At 37.5% G+C, this 23428-nt stretch overlaps 1 protein-coding gene across 1 annotated transcript in view; it reads right to left on the bottom strand.

The window, feature by feature from the left end:
* Positions 1–23428, bottom strand: part of MBD2 (methyl-CpG binding domain protein 2) — a 73990-nt gene that overhangs the window by 17628 nt on the left and 32934 nt on the right. Inside the window, exon 4 of the mRNA XM_007935559.2 lies at positions 20039–20176. Within this exon, the coding sequence (XP_007933750.1) occupies positions 20039–20176 (138 nt within the window). The remainder of the gene's footprint in view (positions 1–20038; positions 20177–23428) is intronic.

Here is a 23428-nt window from a genome sequence, read left to right as displayed (position 1 = left end):
CCTAGGGACCTTGTAGGGTGTGTGGCTGAGCATCTCTGGTTGAGGACCACTGATCCAGAGAAAGAGGATGGCAGGGGCCCAGACCCTGTAGCAGAAACAGAAAGGAGACCCCCTCCCTTCTAGTAGCACACAGCATCACTGCAGCCAACTTCTCTCTCATTAACTTTAAGAGTGTCTATCCCAGCAGCTCATTCCTGAGCTTTTTAAGAATCACCATAAGTGGCTTAGAGATAGATGCTTCTTTTTTGCTACCAGACAATTGCGGCGACAAGGAAAAAGGGGGGATCTAGTTATACTGGTAGGTTAAAAAAAAAAAAAGCGGAAGTGGGGAGAAACATTTCTTACCCTTAGAAGTTGAAATTAGCATTTCCTGATAGAAACATCATTTTAACAGTACTTATTTTAATAATTCAGATACTCTTTAGATTAACCCTTTTAATGGTTGGTCTGAGATGACCGTACCATTTATAATTTTGTTTCCAGCAGAAAATGTAGAGTTCCAAGCAGTTGAAACCTGAATTTTTGTGGCATAACCCACAAATTGGAAAGCATCTATGTGTACAGATTTTAGAAGGAGTTCTGTTATTTACCATAGAATCAGGAATCACACATATATGCAAATCTGTCACTGGCTACTGAGAAACACACAACTTTATTTAGAATGCCTTCAGGTGTTCAAGTACAGGTACAGCAACAAAACTGAACAGACCGGTTCATCTTGAAGATGTTAATTTCCATAGTCTTAGGATATAGCTCTAAGTAAGCCCTGGCTGATTCTAAAGCCCAGAGAAAATCTCATCAAACTAAACCACACAAAACTTAAAACTTAGTTTAGTCTTCATATATTATCCTTTAAAAAAAAAAAAAAACACGCACACTTTTTTTTAATCCCCGTAGTTACCTCTTCCTTGTATCTTTCCTACCATGCACTCCCACCCCCTGAGCTGTTTACCTGTGCAAACATCGCCCTTCTGTTCTCAAATGATTGATCACTCCAAGTAGTGTATCTACCTGATGTAGATACAGATAGATGTGTTCAGCCCATATGCCTGTCTATTATTTGTCTGGAAGCCACAGGAGTGAGTTCAATTCCTATATAGGTAGCTAGGGGCCATAGTCTCAGTGGTCTCATCAGGCTCTATCAGACTAGCAAACTTGGTCTTTTTTTTATGATTTTGAGTTCTGTTCCACATTGTTCTCCCACTCTATCCAGGATCTCCTGCACCGATCCCCCTCTGATTGGTTGACAGTGGTAGCCAGGCACCATCTAGTTCTTCTGGTCTCATGGTCATATAGGCTGAGAAATGAATGGTCTACCTGTCCCTTGGACTATTTGTTTCCATGCATCTTTGGTTTTCTTCATTCTTCTGGACAAGGAGAGACCCATCAGTGCATCCAGATGGTCACTTGCAAGCTTTTAAGATCTCAGTCACTACTCACCAAAGTAGGATGTAGAAACAACAATGTTTTTGAGCTCGATGTCCCCTGCAACCATGGTCCTAAGCCCATAGGCTCAACTACTTGCTCCCTCCAGGTAGCTGGCTGTGACCAAGAAGTCACCACAACCTTGTCCTTTGTCAGCTCTACTATACACCTGGACATTCTTACAGCCCATAGAAATACACTTGTGGAACCATCACCTGCCAACCCTGTACATGATCAAGGACACACTAACCCCTGCCTAGATGTACTTGATCATTCAGCCTGTCCACCCATCTATACAGCCATAGATCAATGCTTGCCATCACTGACAACACAGTACTGTACATGCAAAAGGGTTCACCTTTGTTGTCTGCACCTCCCATGTACCCCTCTATGTCTTCCTCTTCCTCAATGTCACTGTGTTGATCACTCCCATTTGGTATATTGCCCTTCCCTTCACCCAAGTCAATACTTGTCTCTACCTATCTAGCAGTGTTCCCTCCCTTCCCCTATATTATCTTAAATGCATCTTCTGTTACCATTTGAAATCATAATTTCCAATAGAACACAGTGACATTTCAATAATGAAAACTAAGCAAAGTTCATTTGAAACTCCTATATAGGAAACAATTAGTCCACAGAACTATAATGAATCATGTGAATCCCAGCCTCCATGACCCTGAGACCAGAAAAACTAGATGATACCCTGCTATCACTGCTGACCACTTTGAAAGGAATCACAAATAGGAAGTCTCAGATAGAGTGAGAGAAAAATGTGGAACAAAACTCAGAATCATAAAAAAAGACCAGGCTTACTGGTCTGATAAAGACTGGTGGAACCCCCAAAACTATGGCTCCTAGACACTCTTCAGGCCTGGAACTGAACTCACCCACATGGTTCAACTTTCACCCAAACAACAGACAGGCCTATAACGTGAACAATAACACCAGGGAGGTATAAACTCCTTAGAATAAGTAACCATGTGAGATCAAAATACCAGCATTTGCCCAGGGATAAAGCTAAGAAACCAGAAAGGGATAGGAAAGAATGATGAATGGGAATGGTAAATACCAGGAGAGAGTGGGAAGAGTGCTGTTACATTGTGAGGAATGCAGTGAATGTCACAAAACAAAATGTGCATGAATTGTTGAATGGAAAACCAATTTGCTCTGTAAATTTTCACCCAAATCACAAATAAATAAATAAAAGCTGCTTCTATATATATAAACTCTTATTGCTTATTTTAAAGCTGAATATTAGCCCCTAAGAGAAAAGGAAGTAATAACTGAGTCTACAGCTAACTAGAACAGACAGGAGCTTGAGCTTAAGGGCCCTGAAGCTCTTTAAATATCCTCCCTTCCACTTCAGACTCCTCTGGACCATGGGACCCGTCCTTGGTCTGATCTCCTATCTCAGAGGAGAGAGTGTCCTGCTGCCTTTTGAAGACTATCCCTGCACCTGTGTTCTTCTCCCATCTTCTCCTCCTCCTTCTGTCTTGCTCCGTCAGTTTGCTCAACTTCTCTCACATCCCCTTCCCACCCCCACTTCCTCTCCAGGGCTTCTTTTCCAGAAGTGATGAATACATTCAAACACTGACAACCTTAGAAATGTCCTTCTCTACATTGCTTCTGTCCCAAACAATCTCAATGTTTCATCTTCCACTAGTAGAAAAGCTCTCTCATTTCCTCTCCTTCCATTCATTATTTTCCTTCTAATCTGAGTATTGCCCCTACCATTATATTAACAATGATCTTCCCAAGGTCACTGTAACCTTATAACCACCAAATACAATTGCTAAGTCAAGTCTCCTTTTCCCTACTTAACTGCTGCATTCACCTACAGCCAGAATACTTATGAAAGTTGGCTGTTTATGATGGTTCATTGCATGTGGTTGTATTCTCTACTGCTAAACCAAAAGTTACACCTTCTAGCAGTAACTGTCAAAGAAATAAGATTATAAGTATGTTTCCATTTTTCTAGTGAAAAAAACATTTAAAATATATACGATAGATGATATGTTATACCTCCTAAAGTATATGAAGACCAAAGTGTTAATATTTTGGAAAACCAGAGAACCAAAGTAGCCTTAAAATCTCACCATTTTAGGACCTTTAGTCTGAAAATCCATCATCCCTGTCAACAGCATGATGCTAGAAACATAGTTGGGCCTCAGATGTTTGTGGAATGAATTTGAATAAGTACAAGGAATATGCAGTAACAGAGAGAGCACTGGTTTGGGAGCTAAGTTCTTAGGACTCACTCAGCCACTCAGAAGATTTGCCATCTTATGCTAGTCATCGAATGCTTTGAATAGATATTCACTAGTAAAAGAGAAATATACTAGTAACTGCCATATCGATATAAAAAAGGTTATCAAAACACTGATAAAATATGTGAAATTTCTTTGAAAATACAAGTTTTTCACTGAATTGCTCAGAATATTTTCTAATGTTAGGACTTCATAAATTCAATGAATATTTTATTCTCTTTCTTAAGGCCTTTCCCAAGTCTAATCAAAGAGCAAAGGGTCTTATCACATATTTGAAGACTAATGCAAAGTCCAGGAAACATGTACTTTATATTCACTGATTTGTGAAAAGCTAAATATGTAAAACACTGGGTTAGGGCTACATAGATGTAGGCTACACCATGCTTCTTCCCCATAATGAATTCACTGTTCAATTTATCACCACTTTATTTCAAATCAACCCTATGACATCTAGTTAATTACGGTTGGCAAAAACAAGCTAACTTAAATATCAAGGTTTACAAACATCAAAAGTCAAACATAAGCTACCCCCGTATTTTGTCAGGATGGCCTGGGAAGAAGGGCCTAGACAATGACAAGAAAATTATTATGCTCATCAAGGAAAAACTTGATTCGTGTGGCAGTGCAAACTACAACGTGATCTGTTGTTAAAGCAAAAGAAACCAACTTTGGTTGAAGGAGAAGGAAGGATGAAGCAAAAGGTAAAAGTAGGCTGGATCCGCATGCCAGTAGAGTAACGTCTGCTCTAGCTCTCTGTCTAAATTTTGACATGAATACTCTGTAACTTGCACAAAGTGGGCATGCAGTTCTTATCAAATACCTGAAAATGTAAGATTATCCTAAGATGATCATGGAATAAGTGCACTGAGTCATTGGACCTAAGAATTATTTCATGTGCAATTCCCACAGAAAAAAGTTATTATAATAATATTCTTATTGATACAAAAGCCCACACAGGGACTGGGGCATGCCCCCTTGCTACCTTCCACTTCTGTGTCACTTTTCCAGTATGCTTAGAATCATTTGTTCAGTGTTTGTTTAGTGTTTGTTTTCCTTAAAAGACTGAAAGTTTTATGAGGACATGGAGAATGTCTGGCTTTTTTTGTTTACACAGCATCTGCAGCATAAGCATCAGTATAAGATGTTGAATAAACGCATTACGTATTTCAAAGCTTTTTTCAGTTGCAGAAATTATGATTTCTAAGAGAACTGTCATTAGTTACTCATCAGAAGAGAAGCTCTTCAGAAAAGCTTTCTTGAAACGAATTTCAATACTGTAACTTACTTCTTGACTTCAAAATCTATCCTAAAATACAATGCTGTCAGTGATAGGATAATATACATATAGTTAATATAACTATTATTCAAATTTATGCACCAATCATTAATATTAAATATGAAGAAATTGAAGATTTTTACCAATTTCTGCACCCCAAAATGGATCCAACATGCAATTATGATGCACTGATAATTACTGTTGTTTAGAATGTGAAAACTGAAAACAAAGACATATCAGTAGTTGGAAAATATGGCCTTAGTGACAGAAACAGAAATGATGCGGGAGATCACATGATATAATTTTACAAGGCCAATAACTTAGTCATTGGAAATACCTTTTTGCAACAACATAAACAGCAACTATACACGTGGACCTTGCCAGATGTACTACACAGGAAACAACTCAACTACATCTGTGGAAAGAGATGATGGAGAAGATCAATATCATCTGTCAGAACAAGGCCAAGGGCCATCTGTGGAACAGCCCATCAATTGCTCATATATAAGTTGAAGTTAAAGCTGAAGAAAATTAAAACAAGACCATCAGAGCCAAAGTACAACCTTCAGTATATCCCACTTGAATTTAGAGACCATCTCAAGAATAGATTTGAAGCACTGATTACTAATGACCGAAACCAGACAAGTGGTGGGATGATGTCAAGACATCATGCATGAAAAAAGCAAAAGGTCATTAAACAGACAGGAGGGAAAGAAAAGACCAAAATAATGTCGGAAGAAACTCTGAAGCTTACTCAAGAACACAGAATAACAAAAGCAAAAGGAAGAAATGATTAAGTGAAATAGCTGAACAGATGATTCCAAAGGGCAGCTCAAGAAGACAAAATAGTCATAATGAAATGTGTAAAAACCTGAAGTTAGAAAACCAAAAGGGAAGAATACACTTGGCATTTCTCAAACTGAAAGAACTGAAGAAAAAATTCAAGCAAGTTGCAATATTGAAGGATTCTGTGGCCAAAGAAAAAAATGAACAAAACAGGAAGCATCAACAGAAGGAAGGAATACACAGAGTCACTGTATCCAAAATTATTGGTCGATGTTCAACCATTTCAAGAAGCAACATATGATCAAGCAGTGATGGTACTGAAGCGAGAAGTCCAAGAGTCACAGAAAAACAAGGCTTCAGGGGTTAACAGAACACCAACTGAGATATTTCAACAAAAGGGTACAAAGCTGTCTATGCCAAGAAATGTGGAAGACAGCTACCTGGCCAACAGATTGCAAGAGATCCATATTTGTGCCTACTCTAAAAAAAGTGATTCAACAGAATGCAGAAATTATCAAACAACAGTATTAATATCACATGCAGGTGAAATTGTGCTGAAGATAACTGAAAAAAAAAAATGCAGCAGTACCCTGACAGGGAACTGGTAGAAATTCATGCTGGATTCAGAAGAGGATGTGGAATAAGAGGTATCACTGCTGATATAAAATGGATCTCAGTTGAAACAGAGAGTACCCTGAAGATGCTTACCTGTGTTTTATTGACCATGCAAAGGCATTCAGCTGTGTGGATCATAACAAATTGTGGATATCGTTGTGAAGAATGAGATTCCAGGACACTTAATGGTGCTCACACGGAGCCTTGTTTGAACAAGCTCTCTCAGAAAAATCAGCACAAGGCTGCTCCCCATGAGGCAGAGGCTAAAGATGTCCCAAATGTCCAAACTACCGTGCCACTCCATCATTTCAGACATTAACTCCTCCTCCTCCTCCTCCCAGTAATCTCCTCTGTCTTAGGGTTCTGCCTCACAGAACTCACAGACACCCAAGGGATCATCTCGTGTAGTAGTGGTAGAGGCTGGCAGGCTGGCAAATCCCAAGTCTGTGAGTGGGTCTGAAGGATCTTCCCAATCGTTGGGGTTTGATGAACCTCAATCAGCAGATCAGATGACGGCTGCTGTCCCAAATCCAGGAGTGACATGAGGATGAGCCAAAACACAGAACCGGAGCAAGAGGAGGGCGAACCTTCCCAGGAGATTCATCCCTCAAGGAAGCTAAAGGTGGTGATTTGAGTTACATCCTCCAGCAAGGCAGGACTCAAGATATATCCCACCTGTGTTGCTCCAACAGAAATGACCCAAGTGGATGGCTTTAATAATCAACAGCTGCTCAGTTGCTCAAGGCAAATCCCACCACAGAGCCAATTGCCAGTCATTATAGGGAATGACTACTACCAGCTGCCCAGTCAAGTTAACCCCCCCACCTTAACTACCACACCACCCCAACAGGCATTGTAATAGGATTTACAATGCTTCACAAAACGGAAGACAATGGCTAGAAGGGCCACATCAAACAATTCACCACAAGCCTGTAATTAGACTAAGAGGCAGTTTTTCAAACAGAACAAGAGGACACATAGGCTTAAAATCAGAAAAGGTGGGTATCAGGGTTGTATCCTTTCACCATACTATTCCCTGTGTATCCTGAGCAAATAACCGAACAAGCTGGACTATATGAAGAAGAACATGGCATCAGGATTGAAGGAAAGCTCATTAACAACCTGTGATATGCAGATAACATAGTCTTGCTTATTAAAAGTGACAAAGACTTGAAGCATTTACTGATGAAGATCAAAGACTGCAGCCTTCAATATGGATCATATCTCAACACAAAGAAAACAAATATCCTCTCAACTGGACTAATAAGCAACATCATGATAAGCAGAGAGAAGATTGACATTGTCAGGGATTTCATTTTATTTGGATCTACTATCAATGCCCTAGGAGCTCTGGTAGCATAGTGACTAAGGCATTGGACTGCTAACCAGAAGGCTGGTGGTTCAAACCCACCAGCCACTCCTCGGAAGGAAGACAGGGCAATCTACTTCCATAGTGATACTGCCTCAGAAACTCAAGGAGGGGTCGCTATGAGTCAGGTCCGACTCAACGGCACCTAACAACAACAACATCAACACCCTTGGAAACAGCAGTCAAGAAATCAGTGGATGTGTTATATTGAGCAAATCTGCTGCACTTTTGCAAACTTCTTTCAAGTGTTAAAGAGCAAAGATGTCACTTTGAAAACTAAAGTGTGTCTGACTCAAGCCAGTATTTACAATAGCCTCCTATGCATGTGAAAGCTGGACAACGAATAAAGAAGACTAAAGAAGAACTGATGGGTTTGAATTGTGGTGTTGGCAAAGAATACTGAAAATATCATGGACTAACAGAGAACGAAGAAATCTGTCTTGGAAGAAGTACAGTCAATATGCTTCTTACAAGTGAGAATGGCCAGATTTTGTCTCACCTACTTTGGTCATGTTGTCAGAAGGGATCAGTCCCTGGAGAAGGGTGTCAGTCTTGCTAAAGTAGAGGCACCATGAAGAAGGGGAAGACCCTCAACGTAATGGACTGACAACAGACTGAAACAGGCTCAAGCACAACAATATTTTGAGGATGGTGCAGGATCAGACAGTGTTTTGTTCTGTCATACATAAGGTCACTGTGAGTTGGAGCTGACTCAACGGCACCTAACAGAGCAACAATTTAATTCCTTACTTTTTATACCAGGACTTTAATAGATATGATTCCCTTTTTAATACTAATAAATCGAGAGATAGATTACATCAGAACTACTTAAAACATGAAAATAAGCAAACACCAGAATTAAATCAGGTTATAAATCCTCCAAATTACCAGAAGCATGAATTTGAATGGAAATCCAGACCAAGAGCAAAAATTGTTGTTGTTGTTGTTAGGTGCCATCGAGTCTTTTCTGACTCATAGCAACCCCATGCACAGCAGAACGAAACACTGCCTGATCCCACACCAGCTCCACGATCCCTGCTATACTTGAGCCCATCATTGCAGCCACCATGTCAATCCATCTCGTTGAAGGCCTTCCCCTCTTTCGTCAACCCTCCACCCTACCAAGCATGACATCCTTTTCCAAGGAATGGCCCCTTCTGACAACATGACCAAAATAGGTGAGACAAGTCTGGCCATCCTCGCTTCCAAGGAGCATCTCAGGTGCACCTCCTCCATTGCGCAAAAATTAAGATACCAGAAAATGCCAACGACAGCAACAACAACAAAAAAAAAAAAAAAGAATATAAATACAATGATAGATTTCAGAGCAAACATATCTGTGATATCACTAAATGTAATGATAAACTAATCTATAAAAGGAAAAAAAAAAAACATTCAGATCACATGCAAAAAAATATTTGAAAACAAAGGGACTCGGAAGAGTGAAAACAAAAAGAAACAGCAAGGAAATAGAGATATGAAAAAAGGGAAGATCCCCATATTATTAAAAGTAAGATTACTTCAGAGCAACAAGTTTCAAGATAAAGTATAATCTCTTAAATTAACTAACTTCTATGAGATAAACATCATCTCATCAATAAATTTGATGATAAAATTGAGTTTGAATTTCCATGGGAAAAGTATCTGAGATCAAAACTTGCTAGGAAAGTCCTCCCCAACACCTCATCCCACTGTCCTTCTAGACATTACCCACATCAGAAGAAAGAATATCACAATAGATAATATGTTGTTGTTGTTGCTATGTGCCACCAAGTTAGACCCGACTCATAACGACCCCTCCTTGGGTTTCCGAGGCAGTATCACTACGGAAGGAGATTGCCCAACCTTGGTTCTGAGGAGTGGCTGGTGGGTTTAAACCACCAGCCTTCTGGCTTGCAAGCAGGTGCCTTAGGCACTATGCTACAACAATATTATAAGAAAATTTTATGAACTTATATTAAATTTAAAAATTATGAAAGGTCCAAATTCCTAGAAAAATACAAGTTATCAAAATTGGCATAAAAGAACATTAAAAATATGAATATTCATCCCTATATCCATTAAATAAATTTAATCTGCAATTAAAAGTATTTCTGTAACAAATATTAGGATGAAATTTTCCCAACCATTTAAGGAAAATTACTGATCTCACACAGACTTATCCACAGAAAATTAAAAGAGGGATCACCTCCCATTCATTCTACAAGGTCACCAAATCTTAATACTAAAACAAGACAATGTAAGTAGAAGGAAAGAAAAATACAGGTCAATCTCACTCATGAACAGAAATGCAACAAATCTCAAAATAATATCAAATCTAAACAGTGATAAACAAAAGTGACACTTTTTTTATAAAGCTACAGTCATTAAGACAGTGTGGTATTGGGAGAGGACAGCCAAGCAGACCAAGAGAAAACCACAGAGTCCAGAAACAGGTTCACATATACAAACAGACCAAAAATTTAGAACAGGGAGTCCAAGAACTGACAAAAATTGGGGGACAGGGTGCAGTAAAAGGGGGAATGATCAAAGATATAACACAAGAAAATTTCCTAAACCAAAACACAGGAGTTTCCTATATCATCTACTGAGTGCTAATGCCCTGAATGGAAAAAGAAGGGGGAAAAAAAAAAAAGACAAGGTATTTTTCAGTAAATTTTAAAACAGTATAAATTAAAATAAAATAAAATAAACACTACATACTCTCAGAGAGAAAAGGAAGTCCATAAGAAGAAGAAGAGCAAGTCAGCAGGCATCAGACTGACTCAGCAGCACTGAAGCTAGATGACAATAAAGTGAAGCCTTCAAAACGCCACAGAAAACAACTTTAAATCGAAGGATTCCACATCTAGACATGCCTGATTGTGTTTAGGTGGAATAACATTATTTCTAATGTGCAAGTTCTCAAAAAAATTTACCTCTCATTCTTATTTAATGTGCTACAAATTGAGGAAGTATGATAAGAAAGAAAAAACGAATCCCTAAGAGAAACTCCAACACAGAGCAACGAAATGAAGCCCCACAGCTATAGCTGTATAGCAAGACCAGAGAAGTAATTTGGACTGGAGTACAAGCAGAGAGGACTCTAGAAAAAACGTAAGAACAAATCCCATAGATTTCAGCATAATCTAAAACCAAAGCCACTGCCCTCGAGTCAGGTCTGACCCTTAGCGACCCCTCCTTGGGTTTCCGAGAGGATATCACTACAGAAGTAGCTTGCCCAACCTTCCTTCCCGGGAGTGGCTGGTGGTTTTGAACCGCCAGCCTTCTGGTTAGCAGTCAGATGCCTTAGGCACTATGCCACCAGAGCTCCCTAGATATTATTGATGGGCATTTGGTAGACATGTTAAAGTATTAGGAAAAAAAATAAGGATAAGGATAAGGAAATTCAAGCATACAATTACTAAGATTTAAAACAACAAAGAATTATGAAAGAAAGAAGCAGTGATGACTGGACATTATTTGCCCTATCCATGAATATTGTCCATCATTAACAATATAACCTCTGACTATTTAACTTATTTAACAAAACTATGGTACAATTATGTTGGGAGCATGACAGCAGAAAGGACTATGTACTCATCTACCTTGGTGAGAAGTCAAGAAATAATATCAAAAATTAACAAGTAAGGAAATAGCGTAAGTATGTTATTTAGAAATATGGAGGTAATCACAAAGGGAAATGACCTGAACTGAGAATAAATGCTTCTAGGAACGGGACTAGAAGACAACAAAGTTGAAGTAGGGGATGACTTTCTTGAAATATAAGACTTTTACTACTATTTTACTTTTTATATGTATTCCTATGTTAATTTGATAAAGGTAAGTATTTTTAAAAATTTCACAAATTCTCCTACGTGATAGTTGTCTTATTTTAAACAAACTAAGAAAACACTTGATGATCAGAGGTTACTATGAATTAATACCCTACAAATTCAGTAACTATTTAAAAATTCACAAATCATTCAGCTGCAGCTCTTACTTAAGCCAACACTGACAAGTCTATCTCTCCAAACTAGTTTTCTCTCCTGAGACCAACCCATCATCATTTACTACTTGGATAGCCCACAATTGCTTTAAGAATATAAATTTCCTAATACTCAAATTCATGTCTTATTATTTAAAAAACAAAACAAGTATTTCCATATTCCTGTCAAAGACATCATTCTCCTAATCACCTAAAACTTTTCTCACAGGCAGAGTTGATCAGTCCATAAGTTTTGTCAATAAAACATAAAACAAGCCCTTATTACTTAATATCCTAACTTCCTCTAAGAGTTTCCTGAATGGTCTTTTAGCCTTAAGTCAGTCCTCATACTCCATACTATAAACAAACAAACAAAAAAAAACTCACTGCCTTTGAGTTGATTCTGACTCATAGCGACCCCTCCCTTGTGTTTCTGAGGCAGTATCTCTACGGAAGTAGATTGCCCAGTCTTCCTTCTGAACTGGTGGGTTTGAACTGCCAGCCTTCTGGTTAGCAGTCAATGATTTAGGCATTATACCACCAGAGCTCCTCCATCTAAAATATTCTCCCCATACTTCTCTGACTTTAAAGAACATACATTCTTTCATTCTTCTTTCATATTCATTGCACTTATCACAAAAGAATACATTATATATGTATTTGTTTGTCTCCCCCTATCCCACTAGAAAGAAAGGTAAGTTTCATGAGGACAGGGACTTTGTTTTATCTCACTGCAATATCCTCACTGTTAGAACAGTGTATGGCACAGGTTGAGGGCTCAGTAAACAAATGCTGAATGAATAAACAAATTGATTCAGTAAGCACATATAAACATTGTCCATAATAGAGATTCTAAATCACTGGATAAAGCAATGAATTACTGTAACACAGCTATCATCAGAAAAGTAGGAAGAAGAAACACTTAGCAGGGTCTCTAAACCCAGACCTGATGAATCAGAGGTTTTCTGAATAAAGTGACATCTAAATTCAGGATGAGTAGGAAATAAACGGGAGCTCTGGTAGTGTATGCCTAAGGCATTTGACTGCTAACCAGAAGGCTGACGGTTCAAACCCACCAGCCACTCCTCGGAAGGAAGATGGGGCAATCTACTTCTGTAGTGATACTGCCTTGGAAACCCAAGGAGGGGTCACTATGGGTCGGGTCTGACTCAATGGCACATAACAACAACAACAACAACAGGAAATAAACAAGTGAAGGTGGGAAAGGGGACATCATGAATAAATGATCAGTGGTTAGGGTAGGGGAGAAAAAATGATTAGAACATTCAAAAAGCTGAAAAATGGTCCACATGAGTTGAGTGTGGAAGAAGAAAATCAAGTAAGGCCAAAGAGGGAAGTAAAATCCAAATCACGAAGGGCATTGTAAGCCATGTTAAGGTGTTTTGACTTTACCCTGAAAACTAACAGGAAACGTTAAGGGATGTTCATTCACATAACACCATCTTCATATCAGTGAGAGCTTCTTACTGCAGTATGAAGAATGAATTGAAGGAAGTAAGACAGAAAGCCGGGAGATGAACAGAGCAGGAGATCCGGATGGAAGGGGAGAACAATGTGGGACAAAACTCAAAATCATACAAAAAAGAAAGACCAGGTTGGCTGGTCTGAAAAAGCCTGGTAAGCCCCTAGTTACCTTTCAGGTCTGGAACTGAACTCACTCCTGTGGCTTCCAGCCAAACAATAGACAGGCATACAGGGTAAATGTTTACACCAGGTAGATACACTTCTTGGAGCAATCAATCATGGGAGAACAGAAAGGCAGTGTTCGCACAGCTCAAGGGCTGGAAGTCATAGAAGGGAAGGAAGAACACAGGGAAGATGTAACTATGGGGAGGAAGTGGGAAGAGAGCTGGTACATTGTGGGGAGATGCAGTCAATGTCATGAAACAAAATGTGTGTGAACGCTGTAAGGAAAATGAATTTGCTCTGTAAACTTTCACCCAAATCACAATAAAAATGTTTTAAATAAAATAAATAAAGCAAAGAGATGAAACAAAATGATAGTTACCTGGTGTAGGGATGGAAAAAATGAACATTTAGGAGAAAAGTCAATAGGACTTGTTGGCTGATTAGATGTTTGGGGTGAGAGATGGGGAGTGAAAGATGATGCTTAGGCTTCTGATTTAGGCAATGAGGTAGACAGTGGTACCTTCACTGAGCCCATAGAAGACAGGGCAGGTTTGAGAAGAAGATGATAGAGTTCAGTTAGATGCATTAGAAGTGCTGGTGAGACTCCCAAGGGAAGAATGTTAGTGGATGGTTTGATACAATCGAAGTCCAGGATAAAGACAGATTTGGGAATCATTCATATACAGATGGTAACTGAAGCCGTGAGAATGAATAGAATCACTCCTAGAGTGTTTTTATACAATGAAAAGGATTTACTACTCCCTGGGGAACCCCAACATTCTAAAAGACAGAGAAAGATGAACAAGAAAGGAAGAAAACCAAGAGGGCACAGTATCGCAAAACACATGAGCTTTTCAGAAGGTGTGGTAATCATAGTGCCTCCTAATGCTGAAAGAGTTTGAGTAATTTAAGGACTGAAATTTGTCTATTCAATTTAACAAAGATCATCAGTGATCTTGAGATGAGAACAGTTTGAATGGCACAGTGGGAACAAAAGCTATGTTTCAGAGAGATGAAAGTTGAGTAGGATATAAAGTAGATAGTAAATACACACAATTCCAGAAAGTTTGACTGTAAAGGGGGGAAAAGAGAGAGAGAAAGAACAAATACTAATAAAGGATATGAAGTAAAGTAAGCGTTTTTTAACACGGGGATGATTTGAACATATTTCAAGGCTCTCAGGAAGAAGCCAGTTTAGAGAGAGAGGTTGAACAGGTAGTTGATATGATCCATTGAGTGAGGTCTCTGAAAAGGTACAGAGGAGCAAGTCAGTGGAGCACAGATATTGGAATTAGCTTTAGGCCACAAGGGGTTAGATCAAGTTCAGTGCTGAGAGGTAATAAATAGAAAAGCTATTCTTTTGTTTAAAATTTTCTAAGCATTTCTGATTTGCAAAATTAAATACAAATACTTCACAAGTATCCAACTGAATGTAAATTTAAATTTTTTCTTTTTTTTGTCTATTGAATCACCCCCTGCCCCCCAAAATTACTAATATTCAATGCTATAGAAAGTAGCTGAAACTGGAATGCATATAGCTTGTTGACAGACTTTTAATTAACTGGAAATCAATTGACATTATGTATCAAAAATCATAAATGCTTCTAGAAATTACATTTCTGGGAATCTAGCCCAAGGAAAACATAGGAAGGAATTTATCTACTTAAAGATTCTCATTGTAGTACTACCTATAAGAGCAAAAAAACTGAAATTAAATCTTTAACAGTGTGGAAAGAGAAATCAAATGCTAGTCAGTTGATGGAACAACGTCCAATTAGAAATTATAGCACAAAAATTACATAAAACTTGGATAAAATATGTACACTATAGTGGTAATAGGAATATTTTAAAGGGTATATATTACTTTGATCATCATTATAGTTTCAAAATACACATTCAACAAGGTAGTGTTGTTATCATCACGTGTGTTGATAGGACAGAGCAGAACTGCCCCACAGAGTTTCCTGGGCTAAAATCTTTACAGGAACAGATCGCCAGATGTGCCCTCCACCCCCCTTAGCCCCGTGCAGAGAGGCTGGTGAGTTCAAATCTCTGAACTTTCTGTTAGAAGCCCTAATGCTTAAACACTGTATCACCAGGGCTCTAGCATTAAATATATTGAAAGAAAACACAGAAAATGCAAAAAGAAAATACAGCTCTAAAAGAAAGAAGAAATTATTAACTTTGTTTTGTCTGTCCCAAATTTTTCTTATAGATGAAGCAAATTATAAGATTTTAAAACTTCTGAAAGACTGACATTTAAGGAAATCTTGACGTCACAAACCATCATCAACTCCCACTATTTCCCATAAAAACCCTGATTTCCAAACAACTTGTTTCCTCATTCCTTGCTCATTCCCAAATGACAACTTGTTAACACTACTTTCCATAATCAGAATGACCTTTCCCTCTCATTTGCTTTTCTAAATTCCAGTCAATCATCCAAGTCTAGCATAGGTCTCATATCTTTCCTAAATATGTCCCTAAACCTCCTAGCCATAGTAACCTTGTCTTCCTTGAACACTGAAAGCACTTGTCTGATCTGACACTTCTTTGCACATTCTCTTCCTACATCATTAGAATAATGCTTTTCAGGAGTACACAGCATGTCATGTACAGAGTCAAACAAACTAGAAACCTCAAGACTACTTGGACTTCCCTTCCATCCCCTGCCCAAGCAGCTGATTTCTCTGCTGGAGAAAAGAGCCCGCCATGGGACTCCATGCATCAATGTATCCCCTCAATCATAAAAACATTGGAATGAGACTGTACTAGAAATAACCTTCAGAGAGTAGAAGGAAGTCAATGCTGCTAGAATGCCTGGAATGAACAGTGATTTCCAAGGTTATAATAACTGAATATTGAAATATTTTACAAACTTTCACACAACGTCTTCAAAATGCCCATGTTATAAAAATTTACCTTTCATTAGGAAAGTTTCATCTATATTTTAAAACATTTATTCTAAAAGGTTGACTTCTGGGATGAAGTAAAGGAAAGATTCATATCTTTTGAAAGAAGAATTAGCAAAACAAAAAGGAAAACTATCTAAAATTAAATGAAATATCCAAACCCCATTTTTCACTAGCTTTAAAAATTTACTCCCAGCAAAAAGTAAATATTTATAGGAAATGTAAGTAATACTGAAGGATTATCAAAGACACCAAAAGCCTATCAGTACCCTATCGTCTAATAATTAAAAGGAAGAAGGAATAGCTCAAAGATGAAGCTTGTTCACTTTGAGGATAAAAAGGAGAAAAAAGCAATCAAGAGACCAGAATGTATCAAAGATGACAGCTTCAAAGAACTAAGAAAGAAACAGAAATGTGAGTTCTTCATGCACTGAACAGGTAAGCTAGAAAAAGCCACCCTTAAGACCAAAACCCCAATTCAATTAGATTAAAAACAGTCGGGTGTGGTTTGTGTATCTGGATGATAAGGGCCATGTTGATGATCTTATTGTTGGGGCCAATAGTCTTATGGTAGAGTTCCCTCCATACAACTCCAGGTTTGGGTTTTAATCTAGTGAAGAGACAAGCACACAACAAACATGCTAACAGTGTATAAAAATGACTGGCTACTTACCCTACAACCAAAAGGTTTTACAAATCCCATCTGTACTTTATACTTTAGATTTTAGGCAGAAATCATTGCCGAATTCTGTTAAAGACCCTCCCTTTCACATATGCTAATTTGTACTTTAAAAGCTAAGTCATTACCAAGAAATTAGTATATTAGAAATTCATAATTTGTATATTTCAGAAAATTCAAATTCGATTGCCATACAATGACCAAGCACAAGATATTCATTACATGAGACCGAATTATTCATTTCTTTGATTTCTTCTCATTTAATCACAGCTATTCAAGGTATCACCTAGATTAAGATTAAGATCCTAGGCCTAGGTCTAGGCCTCAAAATTCAATGCTTTAAAAAGAATTATATCTTGGCTATCTTATTTGACAACTTATATTTCCAATCTAATTCAGTGAATCTAAGCAAAATGTAGCAAAATCAGAAAAGTCATTTTTGCCTACATATTTCGTTGTCAACTACCTAATAGCTCATTAACTGTTCTGTATGTCAAAATAGAATTGAGGTCGACATCTTTACTAAAAACTTGAATCTAAACTGGAACAATTGGGACGACAGATCATGATTTTAAAAACTTTAATACAAAAATTGTCTCCATTTTCCTATATTTGCCCAATGCACACTTGGAGATTTTGAAGTCCTATTGCTGAGGAAGGAGTCAAGCATCACCTTGATTCTTGTGTTGAAGATAAAGAAGTAGAAAAGACACCAATGTCTTAGTATAGTGAAAAGGTATACTAAAGTCTGGCAAAACTTGTCAGGTGACTTAAGAATAAAGTGACAAACAGGTCAAGCTTTTGAGAAGTAACCTGTTAAATAACTTTAACAGTCCCTGTCCATACAAGCTAAAAAGAAGATTAAACCACCAGAAGAACTGGGCTAAAATGGCCTAATTAATCATTTATTTATTTTTTGGAGCGGGTGCAAAGGAATGAGACTTAGTTTTTTGAAACATTCTTCTCAGTTGAGAAGAATCTCACAAATCATAATAAAAGAAGGAAAACTTAAACTATTCTTGAACATATCAAAAAATAAGGATAATTAGTCTGGTTGCTTAACTATTTATCAGGTTACCAATATATTTATAGCTAGATAAACACCCAGTAAATAAAACACTATAGTTTTTTCAAAATTTGTGACTAAGATAGGTGCAGAAATTTAAAAAAAAAAAAAAAAAAACACCTCACTGCTATGGAGTCGATTGCAACTCACAGCGAACCCCATTGGGTTTCCCAGGCGGTAAATCTTTACAGGAAGTAAACTGCCTCGTCTTCCTTCCGCGGAGCAGCTGGTGGATTTGAACCACCAACTCTCTGGTTAGTAGTCAAATGCCTTAGGCACTAGCCACCAGAGCTCCTTAGAAAATAAAAAAAAAAATACTTTTAAAAGGCCTGTACTTTGCTACTCAATGGGTCTTTAACCAAAACGTTTGAGTTTATAGACTGTATTGAGAATTTGGCAAAGAAATGATGAGGATAAAATATGTTAAATAGGACAACTCAAGTTTCCAATATGGAATGGTGTTATTAAAAATTACATTCCACCTTTATCTTTGGGGCTTTTTCAAGCTAACTATCTCACCCAATTACATACTTTCAAACATAAAAATTAATTTAAAAAATATTTGTGAGTGAATGATTTTTAAATCACCAAAAAGCCAAAAGACAAGATGTTCAAGACTTTAGATAGTATATGAAAAAGAATACAACCAAGGAAAGGGTTTATCAAGGCGGGCAAAGTCCAGAATGACAGAATTCCTTTCCTATTGTAATGAATATTCTAACACTGCCTAGGGTTTGGTGACTAACACTGGGTACAGTAGTAAAACAGAAGGTAAAAGCCTCATACAGAAAGCTGAATGGCCCAAAGAAAACCTAAGTGGTGACAAGAACCTAAAGGCACATGCAGGTACGCATCTTTTATATTGGATGTGATACACTTACATGGCCCCTGTTGAATCTCTTGGGGACCAACAGTAAAGCAAGTTTAGAACTTCAAATCTTGAGACATCTATAGCAAGATGCTGATCCAATGTGGCTCCAAATATCTTCTGTTTTCCTGGCTCACCTGAAGAGGAAAAAACACTACAGAGGATGTGGGAACTGAATTTCTTTATGTAGTTTCTTCTAGAGCAACTGTCTGAAAGTACTGGCCCAACCTTTTATGAAGTCTGGAGATGAGACACTTGAGGGACTAGTGAAAAACAAAATTCAACTGAAAAGGTGGAGTGAGGTATCTAAAAGGGGAATATGAGAGCAAAAGGTAATCGTCGTAGGTAAATCAGTGTTTCTAATCCTTAGGTGGGAGGAGGCAGAGAAAGGAGAGAAAAAAATGCACAGATGTTTCTCCCTCCACTCCCTCATCCCAATTACCACTAAAAATTCACCAAGTACCTAAACTTTATGAACACAGTTAGGGAGTGAATAAGCAAGATTATTTGGAAAGTTTAAGCGTTTTGTCAAGTCTCCCTCCCCTGGCTATATGACATAATTAACCAGCAGGGAGGCCTTGAGATTTTTTTTTTTCTTTCTTGCCTAAGAAAAGATCTGGTGGATACAGCTTGAAGCAATAAAGGAAGAGAAAATAAATTTAATTTGTACAAAAATGGAAGTCACAGGACAATATACTGTATTGACAAACTTTATTCAATTACGTTTTTCAAAAGGGTAGGGACAGATTTCATGAAATAAGAAATCAAAACAAAAGTAGTTTCCAAATAAATAATAGAAAATAATGTTAAACTAAGCAATACAAACTGCATACTTCATCCCTCCACAAAATATTATCCTTGGAAAGGTAATCTTTAAAAAATTAAAATGAGCAGAACAAAGTCTGATATATATTATTACACAAAAAGAACAAAAATGTAGTCCATAAAGTTAAATTAATTAGTTTTCAGTTAACATTAAATGTCTATAAACACTTTTTCTACATTTTATATTATCCTGTAATAACATAATAGCCTAGCATAGAAAATAATGTTCTCTTTAAATATATTCCATCTTAACCAGAATTTACTTGAACTAAGTCTGGTAAAAGTACCAGACTTTTCTGAAAAATAAGATTGGAAAACCAATTAGATCCTTACCTGGCGTGGCTGTTCATTCATTCGTTGTGGGTCTGATTTCACTTTATTATTAGGATGATTTGTGACTTTGGTTACTGGTTGTTTGAAAATTGATGCTGTTTGTCTAATTGGCAATGTTGTATTCAAGTCTGGTTTACCCTGTGAATACAAGTGTGTTTTCATTAATAAATATTATATATAAACACAAGGAAATTAATTCATTTTTTAAGTTCACTATTCTTTAAATCATATTATTCCAAACTTCTTAATTTCTCTCAACTTTTTTTAACACTCTAATATACGTCTTTAAGGATTTTATTATGTAAGACCTAAGTGAAGTTTTCTCATAATAAATGAAAAGTTTTTGTGTATATTTAAATGTAAGAAAATTCTTTCTGTATAACATTAATAATTAATTTGATTAGCAAGACCCTTTTAAATGAACAAATATGTTTAAGGTTAGGTTATGCAAATGGTAGAACTTTACAGACATCGACCAGGATAGTAACATTTCTACATGCCAATAATGGAAGAACGTATTAGCATACTGGGCATTAAAATATAAACAACTTGATCAGCTATTAGGAGACCAGGCTGTCTTTTTTATATAAAAAATATGATAATCAAAAATGGAATTTCTAATTCCAGCAAACAACTCAATTTTGAAAAATCTGATAAACAGGACATGTCCCGTATTTTTCAATTATATCACATTTAACACTTTTAAAGAAGAACCTTAAAACTGAAGCTACAGAAAACCAAGCAACATATTTATCTATTTTCAATCAACCAGTACACTTACTATATGTTCTAGTGAAATCAAAATGTGGCATAGAATTGTGGTTTTGATTTCCAATATACTAACAACAACAACAAAAGAAAGAAAAGGAACAAAACCCCAAATTTAATCAGTTTGTTCTATTTCTGGCAAAAAATAAAGAAAAGGCCAGACATATCTGAAACAATATACAACAGATATATGTTTATGTAAAAACATAATTGATGAATTTTTAGGAAATTCTATGAATTTTATATTTATTACTATCTCCAGATAGAAACTCCAGTGTAAACTTCTGTGCTCAGAAACAGTGGCTCTCCAAGTTGAGCACATATCAGAATGACCCAGAAGACTCCTTAAAACACAGATTACTGGGCTTGACCCTCAAACGCACAGAGATTCTGATTCAGCAAGTCCGAGATAAGACCTGAGGTTCGCATTTCCATAAAGCTTCAGGTAATGCTGAGACCAATGGGCCATACTTGAAAAACCATGATTGGTTTTGAAAAACAAAGATTGCAGATCAGTAACAGATGGACTGAGTCTTACCCAAAGATGTGTTTTGCTTAGTTTTCAGTGTTTTGAAAAATTCAGACAACATTTTAAAATTTTGAGACTTCACATAAAAATCCAGGATTCCAGATTCTCCTAAAAACTGAAAGATCTGGAAATATTGGACTTGGTTTGGCAACAGCCCAAGACTGATTAACGAAGGCTGCCCAAGAGAGGGGTCAAAGATTCGCAACATGGCTCAACACTCACATTACCTGTCTGGGCCCTATAGGCACTGAGGTTGTAACGTGTGCTTAAACATTATCATGCCTATAAGGGTAAGCATTATCATAAATTAATCATTGCAGTATTACTTGGACCAACTACTAAACGCCCCTAGGTACCTTCCCTCTTTGTATTGGGAAGGCTTGTCATTCCTTTTCTCAACTTTCTCCCAATATATGTGCTTACCTTTCAAAGACATTTTCATCTCAAATGACTCTATAAATAGTGTTTCCCAGCTATCTAGCTTTCTTATCTTTATATAGTTTTAAATAAATCATTTAATTCATAAGTGCAGAAATCTGACTGGCAGGAGACAAAACAACCACCTAGGCAAAGAGAAACCCTTTTACATATACAACACTGCATTATCAGTGATAATAAATATTAATCAGTAAATAGATGGATAGACAGGATGAATGATCAGGTATATGTAGGCAAAAGGGAGCATACCCATGACCATATATAAGGTTGGCAGACGATATTCCTACATACGTATTTGTAGGTGCTCTAAGAATGTCCATATATATAATAGAGGTAATGAGGAACAAAGTTATGATAACTTCTTAGCCACAGCCAACCCCTCTGAGGGAGTGAGTAGCTGGACCTGTGGGCTTGGGACCATGGTGGCAGGGGACATCAAGCTCAAGCATAACATGCTACACAAACATTGTTCTACATCTTACTTTGGTGAGTAATGACTGGAGTCTTCAAAGCTCACAAGCAGCAAACTAGATGTAACAATGGGTCTCTCCTCATCCAGAGCAAAGAAGAATGAAGAAAACCAAAGATGCATGGAAACAATTAGTCCAAGGGACTAGTGGACCATGCAGACCTCAGCCTATATGACCATGAGACTAGAACTAGATGGTGCCCAGTTACCACTGTCAACCACCTTGGAAAGGAATCAGTGCAGGAGATCCTGGATAGAATGGGAGAACAATGTGGAACAAAACTCAAAATCATAAAAAAGACCAGGTTTACTGGTCTGATGGAGCCTGGTGAGACCCCCAAGACTATGGCCCTTAGTTACCCTTCAGGTCAGGAATTGAACTCACCCCTGTGCCTTCTAGCCAAACAGTAGACAGGCAAAGAGGGTGAACATTACCGGCATAGAGGGTGAACATTTACATCAAGTAGATATACTCCTTAGATCGATCAATCATGGGACAACAGACGAGCAGTACTTGCACAGGGAGATAGCTCAGGGGGCAGGAATACATAGGAAAAAAGCAGTGAAGAGGTAACTATAGGGAGGAATTCTGAAGAGAGCTGTTACACTGTGGGGAATTGAAATCAGTATCATGAAACAAAATGTGTATGAACTGCTGTATGAAAATTGAATTTGCTCTATAAACTTTCACCCAAATCACAATAAAAAATTTAAAATAATAATAACTACTACCTAGGATGCCATCTCTAAGAGCAAAAGGCCCAGGAATGTGTATTTTTAGGAGCTCCCCAGGTAATTCGGTGATGCAAGCAGGTTTGAACACCTCTGATTTATGACTCTCGGAGTCTCTGAGGCCATACATGAAGTCCCAAAAACCTATAAAATAGTCAACATTCAATCCAAAAGAAACTTAACACATAAATGTTTATGGGGAATGAATAATTTTCCATCACTAAATGGGTATAATTAGTATGCATTACTGTTGTTGCTGTTGTTAGGTGCCATCGAGTCATCTCCAACTCATAGCAACCCTGTGTACAACAGAACGAAACACTTCATGGTCCTGTGCCAGCCTCACAATCCTTGCTATACCTGAGCACATCGTTGCAGCCTCTGTGTCAACCCATCTCGTTGAAGGACTTCCCCTTTTTCATTGACCCTCCACTTTACCAGGCATGATATCCTT

This window comes from Orycteropus afer, unplaced genomic scaffold, assembly GCF_000298275.1.
Source record: "Orycteropus afer afer isolate SDZICR_OR568_19922 unplaced genomic scaffold, OryAfe1.0 scaffold00029, whole genome shotgun sequence".
Lineage (NCBI taxonomy): Eukaryota > Metazoa > Chordata > Mammalia > Tubulidentata > Orycteropodidae > Orycteropus > Orycteropus afer.
The sequence above is the reverse complement of the archived record's forward strand: the minus strand, read 5'-3'. Positions and strand labels throughout refer to the sequence as shown.